The sequence below is a fragment of the Scleropages formosus genome, chromosome 16, assembly GCF_900964775.1.
Source record: "Scleropages formosus chromosome 16, fSclFor1.1, whole genome shotgun sequence".
In the NCBI taxonomy this organism is placed as follows: Eukaryota; Metazoa; Chordata; class Actinopteri; order Osteoglossiformes; family Osteoglossidae; genus Scleropages; species Scleropages formosus.
This window is the reverse complement of record NC_041821.1, coordinates 5,220,440-5,237,027: the sequence shown is the minus strand read 5'-3', so window position 1 is coordinate 5,237,027 and position 16,588 is coordinate 5,220,440. Positions and strand designations below refer to the sequence as shown.

At 49.7% G+C, this 16,588-nt stretch overlaps 1 protein-coding gene across 4 annotated transcripts in view; it reads right to left on the bottom strand.

Annotated features, from left to right (window-relative positions):
* The window catches only part of npnta (nephronectin a), a 32,833-nt gene extending 18,255 nt beyond the window's left edge, over window positions 1-14,578 (bottom strand). The window contains exons 1-5 of one of the 4 annotated variants that reach the window (XM_029258963.1): window positions 14,177-14,578; window positions 9,515-9,615; window positions 6,679-6,729; window positions 3,352-3,444; window positions 339-434 (exon numbers count right to left, since the gene is read on the bottom strand). In XM_029258963.1, coding sequence (XP_029114796.1) covers window positions 339-434; window positions 3,352-3,444; window positions 6,679-6,729; window positions 9,515-9,615; window positions 14,177-14,247 — 412 coding nt within the window. In that variant the 5' untranslated portion in view covers window positions 14,248-14,578. The remainder of the gene's footprint in view (window positions 1-338; window positions 435-3,351; window positions 3,445-6,678; window positions 6,730-9,514; window positions 9,616-14,176) is intronic. The other 3 variants (XM_029258965.1, XM_029258964.1, XM_029258966.1) reach the window with 3 other exon arrangements.
* Window positions 14,579-16,588: the final 2,010 nt, after the last annotated feature.

The following is a 16,588-nucleotide window of genomic DNA, read 5'->3' as shown; positions in this document are numbered from 1 at the left end:
GAGTCGATGTGTAGAGGAACGAACTACGGACAGTCTACCGGTCGCAAATGGTGGGTTTGCGAGAGGAGGAGCCGAGGTTTCATAAATGATACGACAAGAAGCAGAGCAGCCTGCAGCGAAAAGAACAATTTCAGTTAAGATCAAGGGAAAGGCTCAAGATAGAGATGTGCAAGCCGGGAGCCGGAGGAGCAGGAAGGCTTGCAGGTGGCTCCGGGAGGCTCGGGTGCCGAGGACATTTGGGATGTCATGCTTGGCTTTCGGCACGTCATTCTCGAGGCCCGGCGCAGGCCTAGGGTGGCGCCATGCAGGGGGCGGGAATAATCAACGGAGTAGCTCACCCTGTGGTGGACCCCCTGCTGGCTCAAGGTCCACAGGAAGAAACATAGGAGGGAGACCATCCCAAACCGCGGGAGTTACATAGTCCTGTTCACCTTCTTCAGGAGCCGGAGGGGAACAAAGAGTACAAAGGGAAGGGGAGGGAAGGAAAATAAGCACGGATCAGACCACTCTCACCCGACCACATTCCTGGAACGTAGAACGACGCCATCCCGCGTGCGGATTACCGCCATCGGAATCGGCCTTCGGCAAAGTCTCTTCCCAGCTGTACCGAAGCGACACCTTTTCATTCCTGCTCAGGCCGAGATGGGTCACCAGCTTCCGTGCGTTCAAACCGCGTTCCAGTGGTAGGGTATCAGCCACGCAGGACTCTATTTTCTCCTCCTCTGCTTTTAGTAGCTTCGGGTATCCGTGACTGGACGTGCGACCAAATGGGGGCATGTGACACCACGGCTCAAACGGCAAAGCCAAGATACCTCGAAACCGGGCCACCGCGAGCGGACCCGACGTCAGCCGCCGCCTGTCGGGAATTACCCAGCATCCTCGGAGAGCCCAGTCGAAGCACAGGTGACAGGGGGATGACTTTCCAGAGCGCAACCTCGTTGGAGCCAAGGAATGGCCCAGGCTGGATGCCTTCTAAGTGAACAACGCGTCCAGGCCGCAGATAATTGCACGATGGCGTGTAGAGTAGGCGCTGTAATCCCGGCGGCTGCGTTTCAACATATTGATGTGGCAGCGAAGAGAACAAAAAGCGAAATGCAACAGAGACTGCTTGGAAACACTGGGACTTTATCGCTTGGAAATATGCATTAAAAAAAACACTTCAGACAATCTAATATCAACAGAGAGCAAGAAGTCGGTGCCAGCGGTGGGATTGTATATCTCAGCCGCCGCGAGGAAAACGGGCCAATAGGAACATGAAAGGGCACGTGAGTTACGAGTGGCTCCTATAATAGCTGCAGAAGTGATGCTCACCGTGTCGGAGGGAGAAAGCTGTGGGCAACGAGTGTTGATTGCTCTCAATTAGGCGTTTATTTCTTGGGATCACATTAATAATACGGCGCGATTCCCGGGCTGGCTTTTAATAACATCCGACCGGGTGCGCGGCGCAGCGGATAGCTAGATACTCATTAGACAACCTCGCAGAAATAATCATCTTATTAGAATGATTTAATCAGGAGGAGGCAAATGAATCCTCGGGCACGGGCGCTCTTAACAGGATTAGTATTTAATGAGTTTATTTGTTCTGGGAGATGCTATCCGCCTGCATCCGGAAAGGATCATCCAGAAGCACGTTGAAGAGCACGTCCTCCCTTAGGACGAGAAGGCGATTAAAGAGTTCGAAGGAATCCCGCAATGCTGTATTGTGGCAGAGCCGCACGGGGTCGACGCAGGGAGTTCCAGGCCGGGGCCGCGGGAAGTCCCGCCTCTTTCAGCCCGTGTTCCCGTCCCACACCGCTGAGCTCCAACCCTTCTGGTCCTGCTGGTGTTTTCTTCCTCCGTTCTTCTAGGTACGCCTCCCTTTGGACCAACGGCTCACCTCCTGCGTTTGGGAATTTTAAATTCTTCCCTAAAAATGGCCTCGGGTTATGTTCTTCCCCATGTTTCGCAAACTCACCCGCATGGTATGCGTACGCTCTCGTGCGTGCATGCGTGAAAGGATTCGTGCTTCGTCTTGTGCATGAACGCTGTGCTTGAATTTAACAGATCAGTTACTATTGTGAACATTATTATTATTAGTACTATTTTAAATGATATTCAGGTCCAATTTTAACACAAAATAAATACTGGCTGACCAAGGAGGCCAATTTCACGAAAGAAGACGACGGCCAGCCTTCACCAAGCACTCCAAGACATATATCGCATAGTTGAAAAGTTGTGTCGTATAATTCAGCCTGAAATAAAGCCATTTACTACAAGTATTATTTTCCTGTCCGTTCCAATAAGACTGCAAGGCGACAAAAAAATCAGTTACCATACTAGTGTCATTCATTTGCAATTAAAACAAACATCCAAGTCATACTAAGTCAACTTAACTGATATTTTAATTATATTCTTCCACGGATGTTGGGAAAAATACCTCCTTTCTCGCTTGAAACCAGTATCTGGTTTGGGTAAAATACTGTTGTGGCCTCAGCGCTGGCTGACAAATGATGTTTCCACAGGTAAGCTTGTCGATGTGCAATGAGACCTTAGCGGCTTTAACGCTGTTACTCGCATTCTTTATGGTAAATCGAAGAGGCTCGAGCCCGGCCCCCGTGTCGCCCAATAAATAAGAGTGAAACTGTGTGAAACTGTACACGTCCTACCTGGCTGAGAGACGCCGCCTCTGCTGTTCCCAGCAGGAGGCCCGTTCTGACATTCCTCCCCGGATTTTGTCCCTTGATTTAATTACACCCTATCCGATTGCTGTCTCGGGGCTAGATTTCGGGGGGAAAACCATTTCGCGCACCCGATTCTTCTCAGCTCAAAAAATCGTGATGGTTCAGTCAACGCTTATCTGGGCTCCTCGCAGCCACCCGGATTGCGAGCGATCCTGCTTCAGCTCGCACCGCTAAATCCATCCGGGGAGTCGTCTCGGGACGACGACGGCGGATTAACTCACGTGAAGCGGTTTGCAGTCTCGAACGGCCTCGGTGCGCACGGACACTTGTAGCGGCTGCCGAAAGCAGCGCGTGAAACTAAGGAGGGCTTTGCGGAGCGAGTGGGCGCCTGTGCTCCTGGCGCCTCGCTCCACCGCTGAGCTGGATGCATCACCCAGCATCCTCCCCTTCCACCTATTCCCATGTATGGTTTTAATGGCATCTCGAAGATAAATCAGTGCATCCATCTCCCAGGGGAGAGTTGGGGGTGTGTTACGGGATCCGAAGTTTGCGGCAGGACCGCTCGCTACACGCCCGTATGACCACCTCCTCCCTTGCACGAGGGTCAAGAAGCAATAATGATAAGGGCTCCGGGGTCGCCCTTAACCGCTGCCACTCACGACAAGTCTCTCTTCAGGGGGCGGGGCCTTACCTTGGTTGCAGGTCTTGCCGGTGAAGCCAGGGAAGCACTTGCACTTGTTGGGCCCGACACACTCGCCGTGCTTGCAGCCGTGCTGACACAGAGCTGTGGGGGTGTCAAGAAGAAAGAGGGGAGGGGCGTCAGGGAAAGGGGGTGGGGCTATGTGCGCATCCAATCAAAACAGCTAAGCGACCACTGACACCATTGCATAATGACCTCATATACTTAGTTATTTATTCATTTCGCTGATGCTTCTCCAAAGTGACTTACAACATTATGGTGTATGATTTAATAGGGGGTGCGGTGGCGCAGTGGGTTGGACCGCAGTCCTACTCTCCAGTGGGTCTGGGGTTCGAGTCCCGCTTGGGGTGCCTTGTGATGGACTGGCGTCCCGTCCTGGGTGTGTCCCCTTCCCCCTCCGGCCTTACGCCCTGTGTTACCGGGTTGGCTCCGGTTCCCCGTGACCCCATAAGGGACAAGCGGTTCTGAAAATGTGTGTGTGTGTGTGTGGTGTACGATTTATCCATTTATACATGGGGGTCATTTTTATTGCATCAGGTCAGGGTACGTTCACCGATCAAGGGCACCGCAGCAGGAGATGGGATGTGAACCCAAGTCCTTCAAGCGCGAGGCAGCAGTTCTAACAACTACGCCACCTGCTGCCCAGACACACACACCCCATGGGTTGCTCATAGTCACAGGATTGACTTAAACTTACCATTATTAATTACATTTTAAATTTCCACACTGCTGTTCATCCTTCACCAAAGTAATAATAATAATAATAATAATAATAATAATAACACATTGAGTTGAGCTTTTCTCCAGCGCTATCTGCAATTATTTAACCATTCAGACACCTGGGTAATTTTACCAGAGTAATTTAGGACAAGCGCCTTGCTCAAAGGTACTATGCCTGGAGGTGGGATTTGAACCTGCAACCTTTAGGCCACAACGCTACCAGCTGTCCCTATTAATTATCATCTCCTAAAGGAGAGGAACGAACTGGAGAAATGGGCGACGCCGCCACATTCTCTGGTGTTCCTATCTAACAGAGCAACACGGCTCCCCGCCCACAAGCCAAGGTGTTTCACAGACACCCTAGAGTCAACATCCAGCTGTGTCGACATGGGAAGCCGCGCCGTACGAAAGCATCCGCGGGAGGTTAACAGAACGCAGCGCGCCGCTCGCTGACAGCTCCGCGCCGAGCCTGTGGCAAGCCGCTCTCGCACACCAGCTAAAGGCGTACATGGGGCGATGTGGAACTGCGGGGTGCCGGGGGGGGCGAGGGCGCATAAACGTTCAAAGACCCCCTCCGTCGTGCCCGGCGGCACGCACAGCTGCACGCTCAGCACCGCTGATGTACGAGCACCAGCCGAGCGATGCTAATTACCATTAAAGGCTTCATTAGGTCTGCCATAATACCAGGCAATTTGAGCTATTAATTATCCGAAGCACGCGGCACACGCCTGCGTGTGTGTGTGCGCAGCTGCTGTGTGAACACGGGCCGCTCTGTTGGCACAGCTCACCGAGGACAAACTCGTGCACCGTGGTGCCAGTCTAGGCAACTCTCTGGACCCACTGAAATAATCAAATACTGGCCTGTCTTGCTCTCCGGTGGGTCTGGGGTTCGAGTCCCGCTCGGGGTGCCTTGCGATGGACTGGCGTCTCGTCCTGGGTGCGTCCCCTCCCCCTCCAGCCTTACGCCCTGTGTTGCTGGGTTAGGCTCCGGTTCACCAAGACCCCGCTCATGACGTGTGTGTGTGTGTGTGTGTGTGTGTGTGGGGGGGCCTGTCTTATCATCCAGTCATTGGTGGACTTGGCCATCAGTCAAAGCTGTGACAGCCAATCAGAGCTTCTTATGTTATCATTGACCGTTGTTTGTCTCCAAGTCGACTTGCAGTGTCACGTTTGCGTGCTACTCTTCTTACGATTATTTATCCATTTATACAGCTGGGTAATTTTTACTGTGTTTTTCAGGTTAAGTACCTTCATCAACGGTCCTACAGAAAGGGAGTGGGATTTGAACCCGAGTCCTTCGAGCACAGTGCTATGCAGTGCACCGCCCACTGTCCCATCTTAACAGTGCAGAAGACAAAGTCTGGTTTAAGGACGATACACAAAGGCGACATGGTGCCACTGCTCAGGCTCATTTTTTCGTGGGGCGTAATGTTATTAACCTCATTTCGTTTAACTTTGTACGATGATCTAATAGATTGCGGTTGTGGAAAGCCGAGACGGAGGGTTAAAGAGCCGGACCATTATAGCAGCGGTCGCAAGGCTGATCCAGAGGATTTGAAGCACAAAGACCTACAGAGGCCCTAATTTGGTTGTAGAATTAAGTCGACCAAATACGGGAAGCTGGATAAACTTACAGTTTTGAAGGTTCAACCAGGTCCACTCGTCATCTGGTCAGATGATTCGCAGATAAACCAGACGGAACCATTTATTAATACTGATGGTGCAACGTGCTTATGACTAAGTATGTATTTATACGCCTCTACGTGATGGCAGGGGGACGAGTGGACCGCGCGCAGAAAGAATGTCGCCCCCCGTTTGCGGTTCAAAGCCGAGCCGGGTGTCGGGGGCCGGGGTTGGGGGCATTTCTTTCACTCGAGAGCTTGGCAAGCGGGTAGGAAATACCCTGTATTACTTTACCACATCCAAAAACATCTCGCCCTAAAAATGGACCCTGCAGCTATTTAGACTCACGTGCCTTGTGTTGCATGCATTCCACGCATAACTCCAGGACACGCCCTGACAATGCCGCGCTCCGCCCCCCGGTCGGTTGTGTGTTCAGGGGTGTAACCGAGGTTATCGCCGTCGTCATCGAAGGAAAGTAGCCTGCACAAAAACTCCGGGTTCACCCCGGTACGCACCGCGGCGAACACACCTCCCGAACTGCATCCTCGCCGAGAGCCCGTCGAATTTAAATGAGACGTTTTTGCATAAACAGTCCGTTGAGATGAGTCATCGCCGGTGATTGTCAAATATGCACGTTGACTTTTTTTAATTGGCACTCATCTGGAACAAAGGATACCGGGTGAAGTCTTCATCTTCTTGTGGAAACACTTGAGCAAGGGGACCCATAACCCAACAAAGACGGGCCAGATGAGCTCAGGCTCTTAATTAAAGGAACCAATTAAGAAACGAATTCCCGTTGGCCCCGATCGCGCCATCGCTGTCAGTAGAGGGTGTGACGAAGGTACGGGGACCCTCACAAGGGAGACATTTGGTGCGGATGGGGAGCTATATTTATGAAACCATCTAGGGGAGGCGTTTGGAGAGCTGCAGGGAAACATCTCGCCAAGATTAGTTCAAGAAATACGTTGGGCTAACCTTGAGGCTGGCACCTTATCCCGACTACTCTGTGCGTTAAGGCGAAGAGAGCTGCAAAATAGAAATCCAAACAAAAGCCAGAAGCAAACAAAAAAACCTGAAACTCCAAGGGCAGAATTGATCGATGGGCTCAAACACACCTTCAAAATCACAGCAGACACCAACCGGGCCACAGGAAAACACTCCATACCTTCCCACTGAATTCATTACTTTGCCTGCCGGTGGTTTTTGTTACAGTTAAAGGAAGAAAATTAAATTAAGAAAAGCTCCAGTGCGATCGCTCCTCATGAACATTCATGCGCAAATCATCCCCCGAAAACGAAAACACGACCACCACATTTTAGGGACTCAGTATCCTTTACTGGTGTGTTTTACAGGGCTCCGAAAAAGGAGACGCGGATGAGACGGTCAATTTTCGTTCTGCAAATCAGCATCTTTGCACCGCTGAAAGCAGTTTAATAAACTGAACTGATGAATACATGAATGTTTAATGCAACTGCAGATGAAAGGGATCAGGAAGATCAGTCAGATAAAAATAACACCCAATTCAGAGTTTCAGCATTGACTGTACGTTCTGTCTTCTCTCCAGCTGAATTCTGAGTAATATAACATTTTTTTTTAAAAGTGTTTATTGCTGCATTTGTCAGGAATATTTTGTGGGAAGTGTTACTTTGTAGCATTAATGCTGTGCATATTATTATTATTATTATTATTATTATTATTAAATGCATAAGGGTCCATACGAACATTATGGGAACGTTACAAACTAACTGCTGTGGAATCATTGCTGCTGTCATCATAATAATACTGAGAAGCAGACCTGGGGTAATTCCCATAACTTTTAATTTAGTAGAAACCATTTAGACCGGCCTTCCGAATTAGAGCGACAAGCCTGGAAAAGTCCAGGGCAGGATGGGCGTCGAGCGAGATGCTCATTTATAGAACGTTCTGGAGCGTGAGAAAATATCTGGCAGTCATTGTTTCCATTCAGCAGTGATACTGTTTCCTTAAAAAAAAAAAGTGGTGGGTTGATTTCATTCTGGAGGAAGGTGGTTCTTTGCTTTAAGATGCACGGTGTCACTTATGCACCGCACGACTATTCAGTCAGTGAGCACAGATCCCATCAAGAGTGTTTGACTACCTGCAAAAGAGTCGTTGCTATGAATATTTTCAGATATCAATATTACTTCTGCATTTAGCTGATTCTTTCCTCCAAAGCACCTTACAATGTAAGGTCTCTACACTAAGATACTTAGAGTGATTTACCCACTCAAACAGCTGGATACTTTTGGCTATTCATTCAGGGTAAATGCAATCATCAAGGGTACTAAAGCCAGTGAGGGATTCGAACCCATGTCCTTTGACTGAGGCTCTGTTGAGAAAGCTCCATGCCAACGGTCACCCCCGCACGGGCACTGCCGTTTGCTCCTTTTGGAGCAAAATCGGGATGTCACTGCAATGACCCAGCCTGCCAAGGACAGATCCCGGAGCAGAGCTGTTGCAATGCATTGTGGGAAATAGATACCGAGCTCTCGTCTTTGGCAGCAGGACAGCATGGCTTTTCTCACTGAGAGTCTATGGGTGGGCCTTGAGCTCCCTAATCTACCATAGATGTAAACACTTTCGATGGGACCGGCGCACTAAATTCGCTTGTTTGGATCAGCTCGGACAGTTTTCACATATCGCTCCCAGCAATGCTCAGTTAGTGACAATAAAATAATTCAAAATAAACACAGAAGGCAGTTTGTGAACGGAATATTTAAAAATGCCAACTGAGGAAAGGAAAATAATAATAAAAAAAAAAAAAACTCCCAGGCTATGGAAATGGGAGAAGAATAAACTTCTGGGGGTCCAAGTACCAGTGGCTGCCCAGTGGTACTTAATATCCGAGACAAGGAAACATCGTGCCGGACAATTACGTGACGCGTGAAGAAGAAAAGCCGAAAGACAAACGCTCAACTGCGGGCGAGAACAGTGTAAGCAGTGGGACTGTTAGGCAAAGCTCACGCAAGGTTAGAACGCCATGCAGCTTCCTCCTCCAGCCACGCGGTTAAGCCCACGTTTGCCACGCTTCTGCAGCAAGCGGCAGCTGTACGATCACGTGAGGCCGTCACACAAAGCCTCCAGCTTTCAGCACCACCTGTTCTACACATTGGCCCCCCTATTTGTTCCTTCGTGCATGGACCAAAGCGACTCGCTGGTTTGAGGTGCGAGTGTTGGTACTATGGAATCGTACTCATTTCTACAGCATACCTTAACCGATCTCACCCCGACTGAGCAGAACTCTTCCACGCTCCTAGACCTGGGCCACCACCTTGGCGAGCAATCGTTTCTGTGGCTGCGTTTCCCTGTATTACGACCTCAGATGCGCAACCCTTCTAAAACCCCGTGCTGGTAAATCCGACTTCGCCGTGCCACGTCACGAATCGATCGTACTACTGCATGAAGACCAAAGTGCTGTTAGGATCAATCTTTACCCAAAGATTGTCACGCTCCACCGAAGCCAAGTGACCCCTCTTTGTGTGTTTTGTGCGTTTCCTATTCCATTGACCATATGCGCCTATTCCCGAAAATGTTATTGCAGTGTTGTAAGCACCAACAAGAAGTCTCCTTGATAGGTTTCTACTCCTCATAGTGGCCCAAGACTGATCTCTCTCATTGGCCAGTATGAGCTGTAGACCTCAACGACAGAAGCTTCAGGTAGGTCTCTACAAGGAGCAAAAATCCAAGACTGATGCTTCTACTTGGATACTGGAAGGAGAAGCTTCTGATTGGCCACCATGAGGAGTAGAAGCCCCGTGCAGACCCCACCAGCCCCAGCAGCAGCAGGACTCACGCTGACAGTGTCCCCAGGAACGTCGCGTCCAGCCCCAACAGCAGTCGATCCGAGCTCCGTAACGGCACAACCCGTTGGGCGAGGCCATCTGCCTGGGCCACCTGTTCGGAGAAGAGGGGCGGGGACCGTCACTTTAACTGCACCCCACAACTGTAAACAAACGGTCAAACATTCAGTAAACCCAGATCCCCAAAGACCTTTCTTGACCCGTTCGTGGCCGATGGCTTTATATTTCTCCGTGATGCGGAATGGAGTCCAAGGAGAAGCGGGTGTGTTCGCTGCCAGTTCATTTCCGGAAGCATGGTTACAAAAAGAATCAGAATCCGATTTCTTTGGCCAAGTAGGCACACGCATACAGGGAATTTGGCTTCAGTTCTCAATGGCTCGTAGCGTAGTCCGAAAAAAAAAAAAAAAAAAAAAAAAAAAACACACAGCATACATATACACACATATAAATACACATATGTGCATAGACTAAGGGCAGGGATGGGAAGGAATAAATAATGAGGGAGGGAGAAAATATTGCACAGACCAACAAATAATCAGCTGTTCATGGACATAACAGCGTGGGGAAAGAAACAACAAAAATGTCTTTTTTTGATGTTTACAGGTAACGCCAACAAAGGCAATATTCCAGCAGGTGTCGAACTAAACGTCAAAGATCTAAATACACCCGACATGGTGAGGCAGGATCACGCTCTTATCGGGGTCTCAGGAAAACCCATTATCGAGAGCGGTAGAGTGCAGACGTTCATGCGTTGCAGACCGACCTGATAACGGCCTGATGGTGGAGGGGTCACATAAAACAGCTCTTTTTCGGAGAAGAAGAAGAGGAGGGCGATTACTCTTGAGAAGAAACTCAAGATAATTGCCCAGCATGAAGGTAGAAAGCCCGTAATGGCCATCACACTTACGCTAGGCTATGATGGTCGGTAGGTTAGGTGCATTTTTGACTGACAACATTTTAGACTTACGATGGGTTTCATGGAACGTAACCCCACCGTAAGTTGGGGACCACCTGTACAGACATATTATTACATATCAGAAAGCCTGAAAAGTACCTCGTTCTTCAAAAATGTTCATTCCAGAACTGTGCCATTTGTCTTAAACATTGATTTTCTTTGAATAAACCCATAATTTCTCCAAGACGTTTCCATGGCTTTGTCAACCAGAAGCTATTACAGTTGTATGTGAAACTTGCCTGTTCAACCTGGATGGAGATATTAGTAGTTAAGAGTCCACTTCATTACCGAAGGTTTCAAAAAAAAAGGAATTGTTGCATCGGTCCTTTGACACCTTAGTGTTTTATTAATGTTTGGAGCTGCACTTTGGACCAGGACCAGTTGAAGAGCTTCTTGATCATCGTTCACTAGTCACCCTTCCACACCCGAAGGGCTTGAGCTCCAACGCTGCATTGTCAGCTTGTCAACTGGATGAGGATGATCACGCTCTCGCCCGAGGCGGGATCGCGGCAAAACCTGCCCGACGGACTGACCCAAAATGTCGGTCTGCATCATGCAAATGGAGCTCGAGTGCCTCTCCAAAGACGGGAGCAATCCATCACCCGCCAGCGGAGCTGACCGACCACAGAAGGAGGCCCTCCCCCCGGACCGAGGGCTTCGGAGCTGAAGACAGGTTCTCAACGAGACGAGCGCCGCCGGCAGGGTGCCCGAGCGGATCCGGCCCGCTGCTCTGCCAGCTGGACTGCCAGAACAAAGCAACCCGCCAACCCGCCAGTCAGTCACACAGAGGGCAAAGCGCTGCGCTTACTCTATTAACTGCAGTAATCAGAGTAAAAAGATCAAGTTCTGGCTATGCTGCCTTCCAGCGGCGTGCATGCGGAAGGATATTTACGTTGTTGTTTGGGGTTCGACCCACTGGAAGATTGATTTAGCTCTGAGGGGTAATTCTGACTTGAGGCGAATCCAGGTGAGCACATTCCTCAGCTCAGGCAGGTGGTGGAGTGGTTAAGGTGCTGGACTCAGGGCTGAAAGGTCCTGCCCTTGAGCTAAAGCACTGCCTTTGTACAGCTGTTCGGGTGGAAACGCCTCGAGTGGCGTTCGGAAAATTCACTCGGCATTCGAGGCAGCGAGTGTGGGTGCGCGCGCGCGTGCCCCGTGTGAACCACGCCGATTGCTACGGTTGTGAAAAACAGCGGTTCAGCAAGGTCACCAGTTAACTGGCATCACTTCAGAAGCTTTCGACAGCGCTAAATAACAAAGAAGTCCATCGGATCTCGGCGTCGGCGCCTCTAATTCCAAAATAGCGCGTAATGGGAGGGAAAACAGCTGGACGACCAACAAAGACATCTGGATTTCTCAAAGCTTGGATGTATCGGACGACGTGCGAGTAGAGAAACTCGACCCCGCCATTATAACTGTCACGGGAGGCCTGGAGGAGCGCTGAGGTAGGACTGAAGAACAGTGTTATGGAGAGGAAAACCCTTCACATCCTCAGCCAAGAAGAAAGAGCAACCTGTAATACGAGAGCGGATATAAGTGAAATTATAATAAGGAATAGATTAACATCGGATTAACATCTATTTAGCCCAAGGAATAAAGACTCGGGGTGTTTGTTTTATTTGGCAACTCTTGCCTACAATAACCCACTGTGAAGTTCTGGATGAGCGACCCTCGCTAACCGCCCTCCCTGTATAGAAATTGTCCTTGACAACCAAACGGTTGCCAACAACAACTGAGCAAAGAACAGGTGAAATGATAAAACGCAGGCTACGATTATTATAACTGTAATTGATTTCACCAGTCATCGCCGTCTCAAAAACAGCTGCCGGTCGAGGCAGGTTGCGGAGGACAGGCTCACCGCCAGCGAATATCATTATGCTTGTACTCTTCGCCAATGAATTCCAAATCATTGGTACCAAATGAGGTTCTGCCTGCCTATTGTCAGGGGGACACACTTGATGAATTTAGATGGAGGTGCAGGAGCAGGTTCAAAAGCACGGAAATTGGCAAATAATGGCCCGTGTGACAAGCTCGCTCCATCAATGGAACCATTAATGACGAATCCCGGGGTTGATCCAACGCTCATTAGGGCCGGCCCCGCACTCGATTAAACGCCATCACGTCGGGCCATGCTGTCTGCGTGCTCTTCGGCTGCTCTCCTCTGCTTTCGCCGTCTGAACGAAAGCCCGGCGAATCGCAGGTCCGCGTCGGAAGGGTTCCGCAGAGACTCCGGCAGGGTGCCGAGGCCTGTTGATCCTCATTCTTAAACAAACACTGCAGCTTCCAAACTTTGAGGAACCACAGCGATCTGCTCAAAGCACTTAGCGATGATTCATGAACACGCTCCGCAACATGCCATGTGCGTGACTAAAGACGCGGGATGACTCCGACGAAGGGGGAAAGACGATCGCTGCAGAAACGTCTCATACGTGCTTCCGCTCCTTTTTCTGGAAGCTTCTTAGGAAAGCAATGTCAACAAGGAGGAAGAGGAACAAAGGAACCGTGAGCTGGACTTTGGCCGTGGGCCCCGCACCCCGTTTGCACCGCGAAGGGTTTCGCCGGCACAGTTGAGGTCAGGGTTCGACAACATCAGGGCGACTAGCTGCACACGGAGAAGGTCCAAGGAGAGATGCTGAGGTGATGCAGAAAAGCATAAACAAGGTTGAAGCTGATGACTCTGAAAAGGTTAAAAAGCCCTCAGTGAGCTGCTTAAATTCTCCAGCAAAAGGTCATAATAAATGAGATTTATACCCAACTCCACCATGGAGTCGCCTGAGGGCACAAACAAGAGAATTCCTCTTTAGATCAGCTGTGTGTTCTTTCACACACACACACACACACACACACACACACACACACACACACACACAGCTGGTACTTCTTTAATGCAAAAAGTCACACAACTGAAAGTCGCGGATTTCGACATCATCGACTTTCTTCGCAAAAACAACTTTTCCAATTTAAGACCAAGGAATGCAGGCCTTATATATTTCTTTTTCAGACTGCTGCGAGTTACACACCCACGAGAACGTAACCCGGCTCTGACCGCGAGGCGTGCGCGCGCGCGCACCCGCGCGATACCCCCCGCCCGGCGCGTGTCGGGACTTGAACCCCCTGACAGCGCGGGGGGCTACACGCTTCCAGAGCAGAGGAAAAAAATGTGGTCAATCCCTCGCGCATTAATGTATGAGTAACGAAAAACTGGTCAACAGGTTGGACGAGGCGTTATAAAATGCAAAATAAAAGATATATATTTAATTTAAAAAAAAAAAAAAAAAACTGACGTGTTAGTGCAATATATGGTCCAGTGAGACTTGAACTGAAACGACACTTTTTTTTAATCACTGCTCAGCCCACGCCGAGTATGAAATATTATCATCACTATTACAATCAAAGGCACCGCACATCATGTTACAATGTACAGTAATGTTTCTGTTCAAAGGATTCTGGACGTAAAGGCATTGAGACACAACCCCGCCGGTCAAATGGACGGATCTCTACAGTAATGAGCAAACAGGACATTTCTACGTGCCACTTGTTGGCTATGGATGATATTTGTGCACTAAATTGGGGAATGAAGACACTATAATACTGGGGACGAGACGCGCACCTCGCGCTGAAACTCAGTGAAACTGCGCTTCATCTGCTCATTTCCCCGTCACTCATCTCTCCTTCCACATTTTTATTTCCCTTTTCTCACCTGCCGTCGAAGTCCGCCTGCGCTCCCACCCAGCAGCCGTAGAGCAGCAGTAACTTTATCCACGGCTGCATCCTCACATCCAAATGTCCGTGCACGAGGTGCTCCTCAACCCTCCGCTGCTCTTCGAGTCTGCAGGGGTGCTGGGAGAGCCGCGATCACGGAGGGGGGGGGGGAGGGTCTGGTCTCCACACTCTCGGCTCCGAGCCCTGAAGGTGGTGCGCACCTGGTGGAGGTGGAGATCTGCTCCTGGTGGAAGTGCTGCTCTCCTGCTCTTGAAGGTCTGCTGGAGGTGTTCCGCGGGTCGCGGTGCTCCTTCTGCACCCACCGTCCTCCAGAGTAACTCCTTATCCCAGGGTGTCCGAGGTTCTGAGGAACCAGCCGCGGTCTGTGAGGGAGTCTGGATGCCGGATGCGTGGGGGACGCAGCGCCCCCTGCCGGCGCTCCGGTGTCCGCGCTGTCCAGTTCGTAGCGGAACGATGGCGATCGCGGGTACGGAGGAGGAGACGGCCGATCTCTCACCCAGGAAGCGCCAGCTGCCGTTTCCAGGTGATGCACCTGGCCACCCGACGGGCGCGCAATTACGCGTTCCATTGCGCATTTCTTTTGCGCGCATCTCCTGCCTTCTCCATCAGCAACAGGATGAGCCCCGAAGGATCTCGTCCCAGCGAGCACACACCTGCACCAGGTGAACCCACACCATGGATGCCTAGGACACACACTACCCAGAGGGAGCACCCCATGCCACGTGCACACGCCTCATCTCAGCACTCAGTCACTCCAGATCTGCTCAACTACACAGTTCTGTGATGCTCCATCTCTCGCAGACCATGTACAGGTGTTTGCGGATGTAAAGGTTTCATATTCTTAGTGCAGACAACCACTGGATCCTAAGATACATGGCAGACATTGTACACATTTCATATTCATAAAACAGAGACTATAATGCTTTGAAATTCAAACCTGTACTTAGCTGGTGCCTTACAGTCTACCCTCACAGTGTTAGATAATCAAATATTTACATTTATACAGCAGGGTAATTTTTACTGTCAATTTCGGGTAAGTGCCTTGATCGCTGTAGCAGGAGGTGGGATTCAAACCAGGAACCTTCACACACTTCTGGCTATGTGGTTCGAGTGGTTGCTGCCTTTGGGCTCAGAGGTCACAGGTTCAAATCCCAACCTCTGCTGTAATAACAATGATCAGTGTTCTTGCCCTGAACCCCTCCAGTTAAAAATTACCCAGCTCTGCATGAATTGGTGAATCATGGTAAGTAGCACCGCACCGCAAGTTTCTTTGGGGAATAAAGTTTCCGCTAAATACACACTGTATATTGGGCACAAAACATACTGTGAACTCCGTGAGCCCCTCATGTTTAAAGGAATTCCCATCTTCTTGGTCAGAATGCAACGTGTTCTCTTATGGGATTTGATCCAAACATATCCACCCTGGTTCCTTCCACATTACATTCTATTTATTCTACTGAAAGCAGCTGAAAAGCACATTTATTCAAATATATGCATTTGAAAGAAAAAAAAATCTAAAGGTACATTTTCTCATTTGCATACATTTTCATTTGATTTCAAAACATTTTAAAAATAAGACATAGTCTTTTAACATCCCATTATTGTTCTGTTACTAAGATCTGGGTGTGCGACAGACTATTTTAATTTAGCTTGTTTGCTTTTCTTATTGGATTTTGAAGCATGGAGGAGTCCGGCATTTACCAACCAGCCGAATCTTTATGTGAATCTCTAGATGTGCTTTAGATTAAACACACACACACACACACACACACACACACACACACACACACACACCTCTCACTCTGAGCTGCCAGCAGCATGCTGGGTCATGCAGCATCCATCTGTTTTTATACACGCTGCCTCCCCAAGTGAAAAGTGAGTTAAAAGTAACCCTATTTGCTCTTTGTGGGTGGAAAAAAACAAGAGAAATAAAAATTAATGTAAGAAATGGCGTAAAACAGAGACGCCAGACCGCAAAAAATGGCTCTAATCTGCAACGTTTAGGCAGAGAAACAGTATGACAGCCTCCCGCTGGCGCCCAAAGATCAGGAGCAGTTTCATAAGTCGTGTGCTTATGAATTGAGAATGTTTACAATTTGGGGGGTGCGGTGGCGCAGTGGGTTGGACCGCAGTCCTGCTCTCCGATGGGTCTGGGGTTCAGGTCCCGCTTGGGGTGCCTTGCGGCGGACTGGCGTCCCGTCCTGGGTGTGTCCCTTTCCCCCTCCGGCCTTACGCCTTGTGTTGCCGGGTAGGCTCCGGTTCCCCGTGACCCCGTATGGGACATGCGGTTCTGAAAATGTGTGTGTGTGTGTGTGTGTGTTTACAATTTGTGTGCAAAGTCACCCCGGGTATGAACCATAAATCCAGAAGAGATGGGACACCCGAGCAA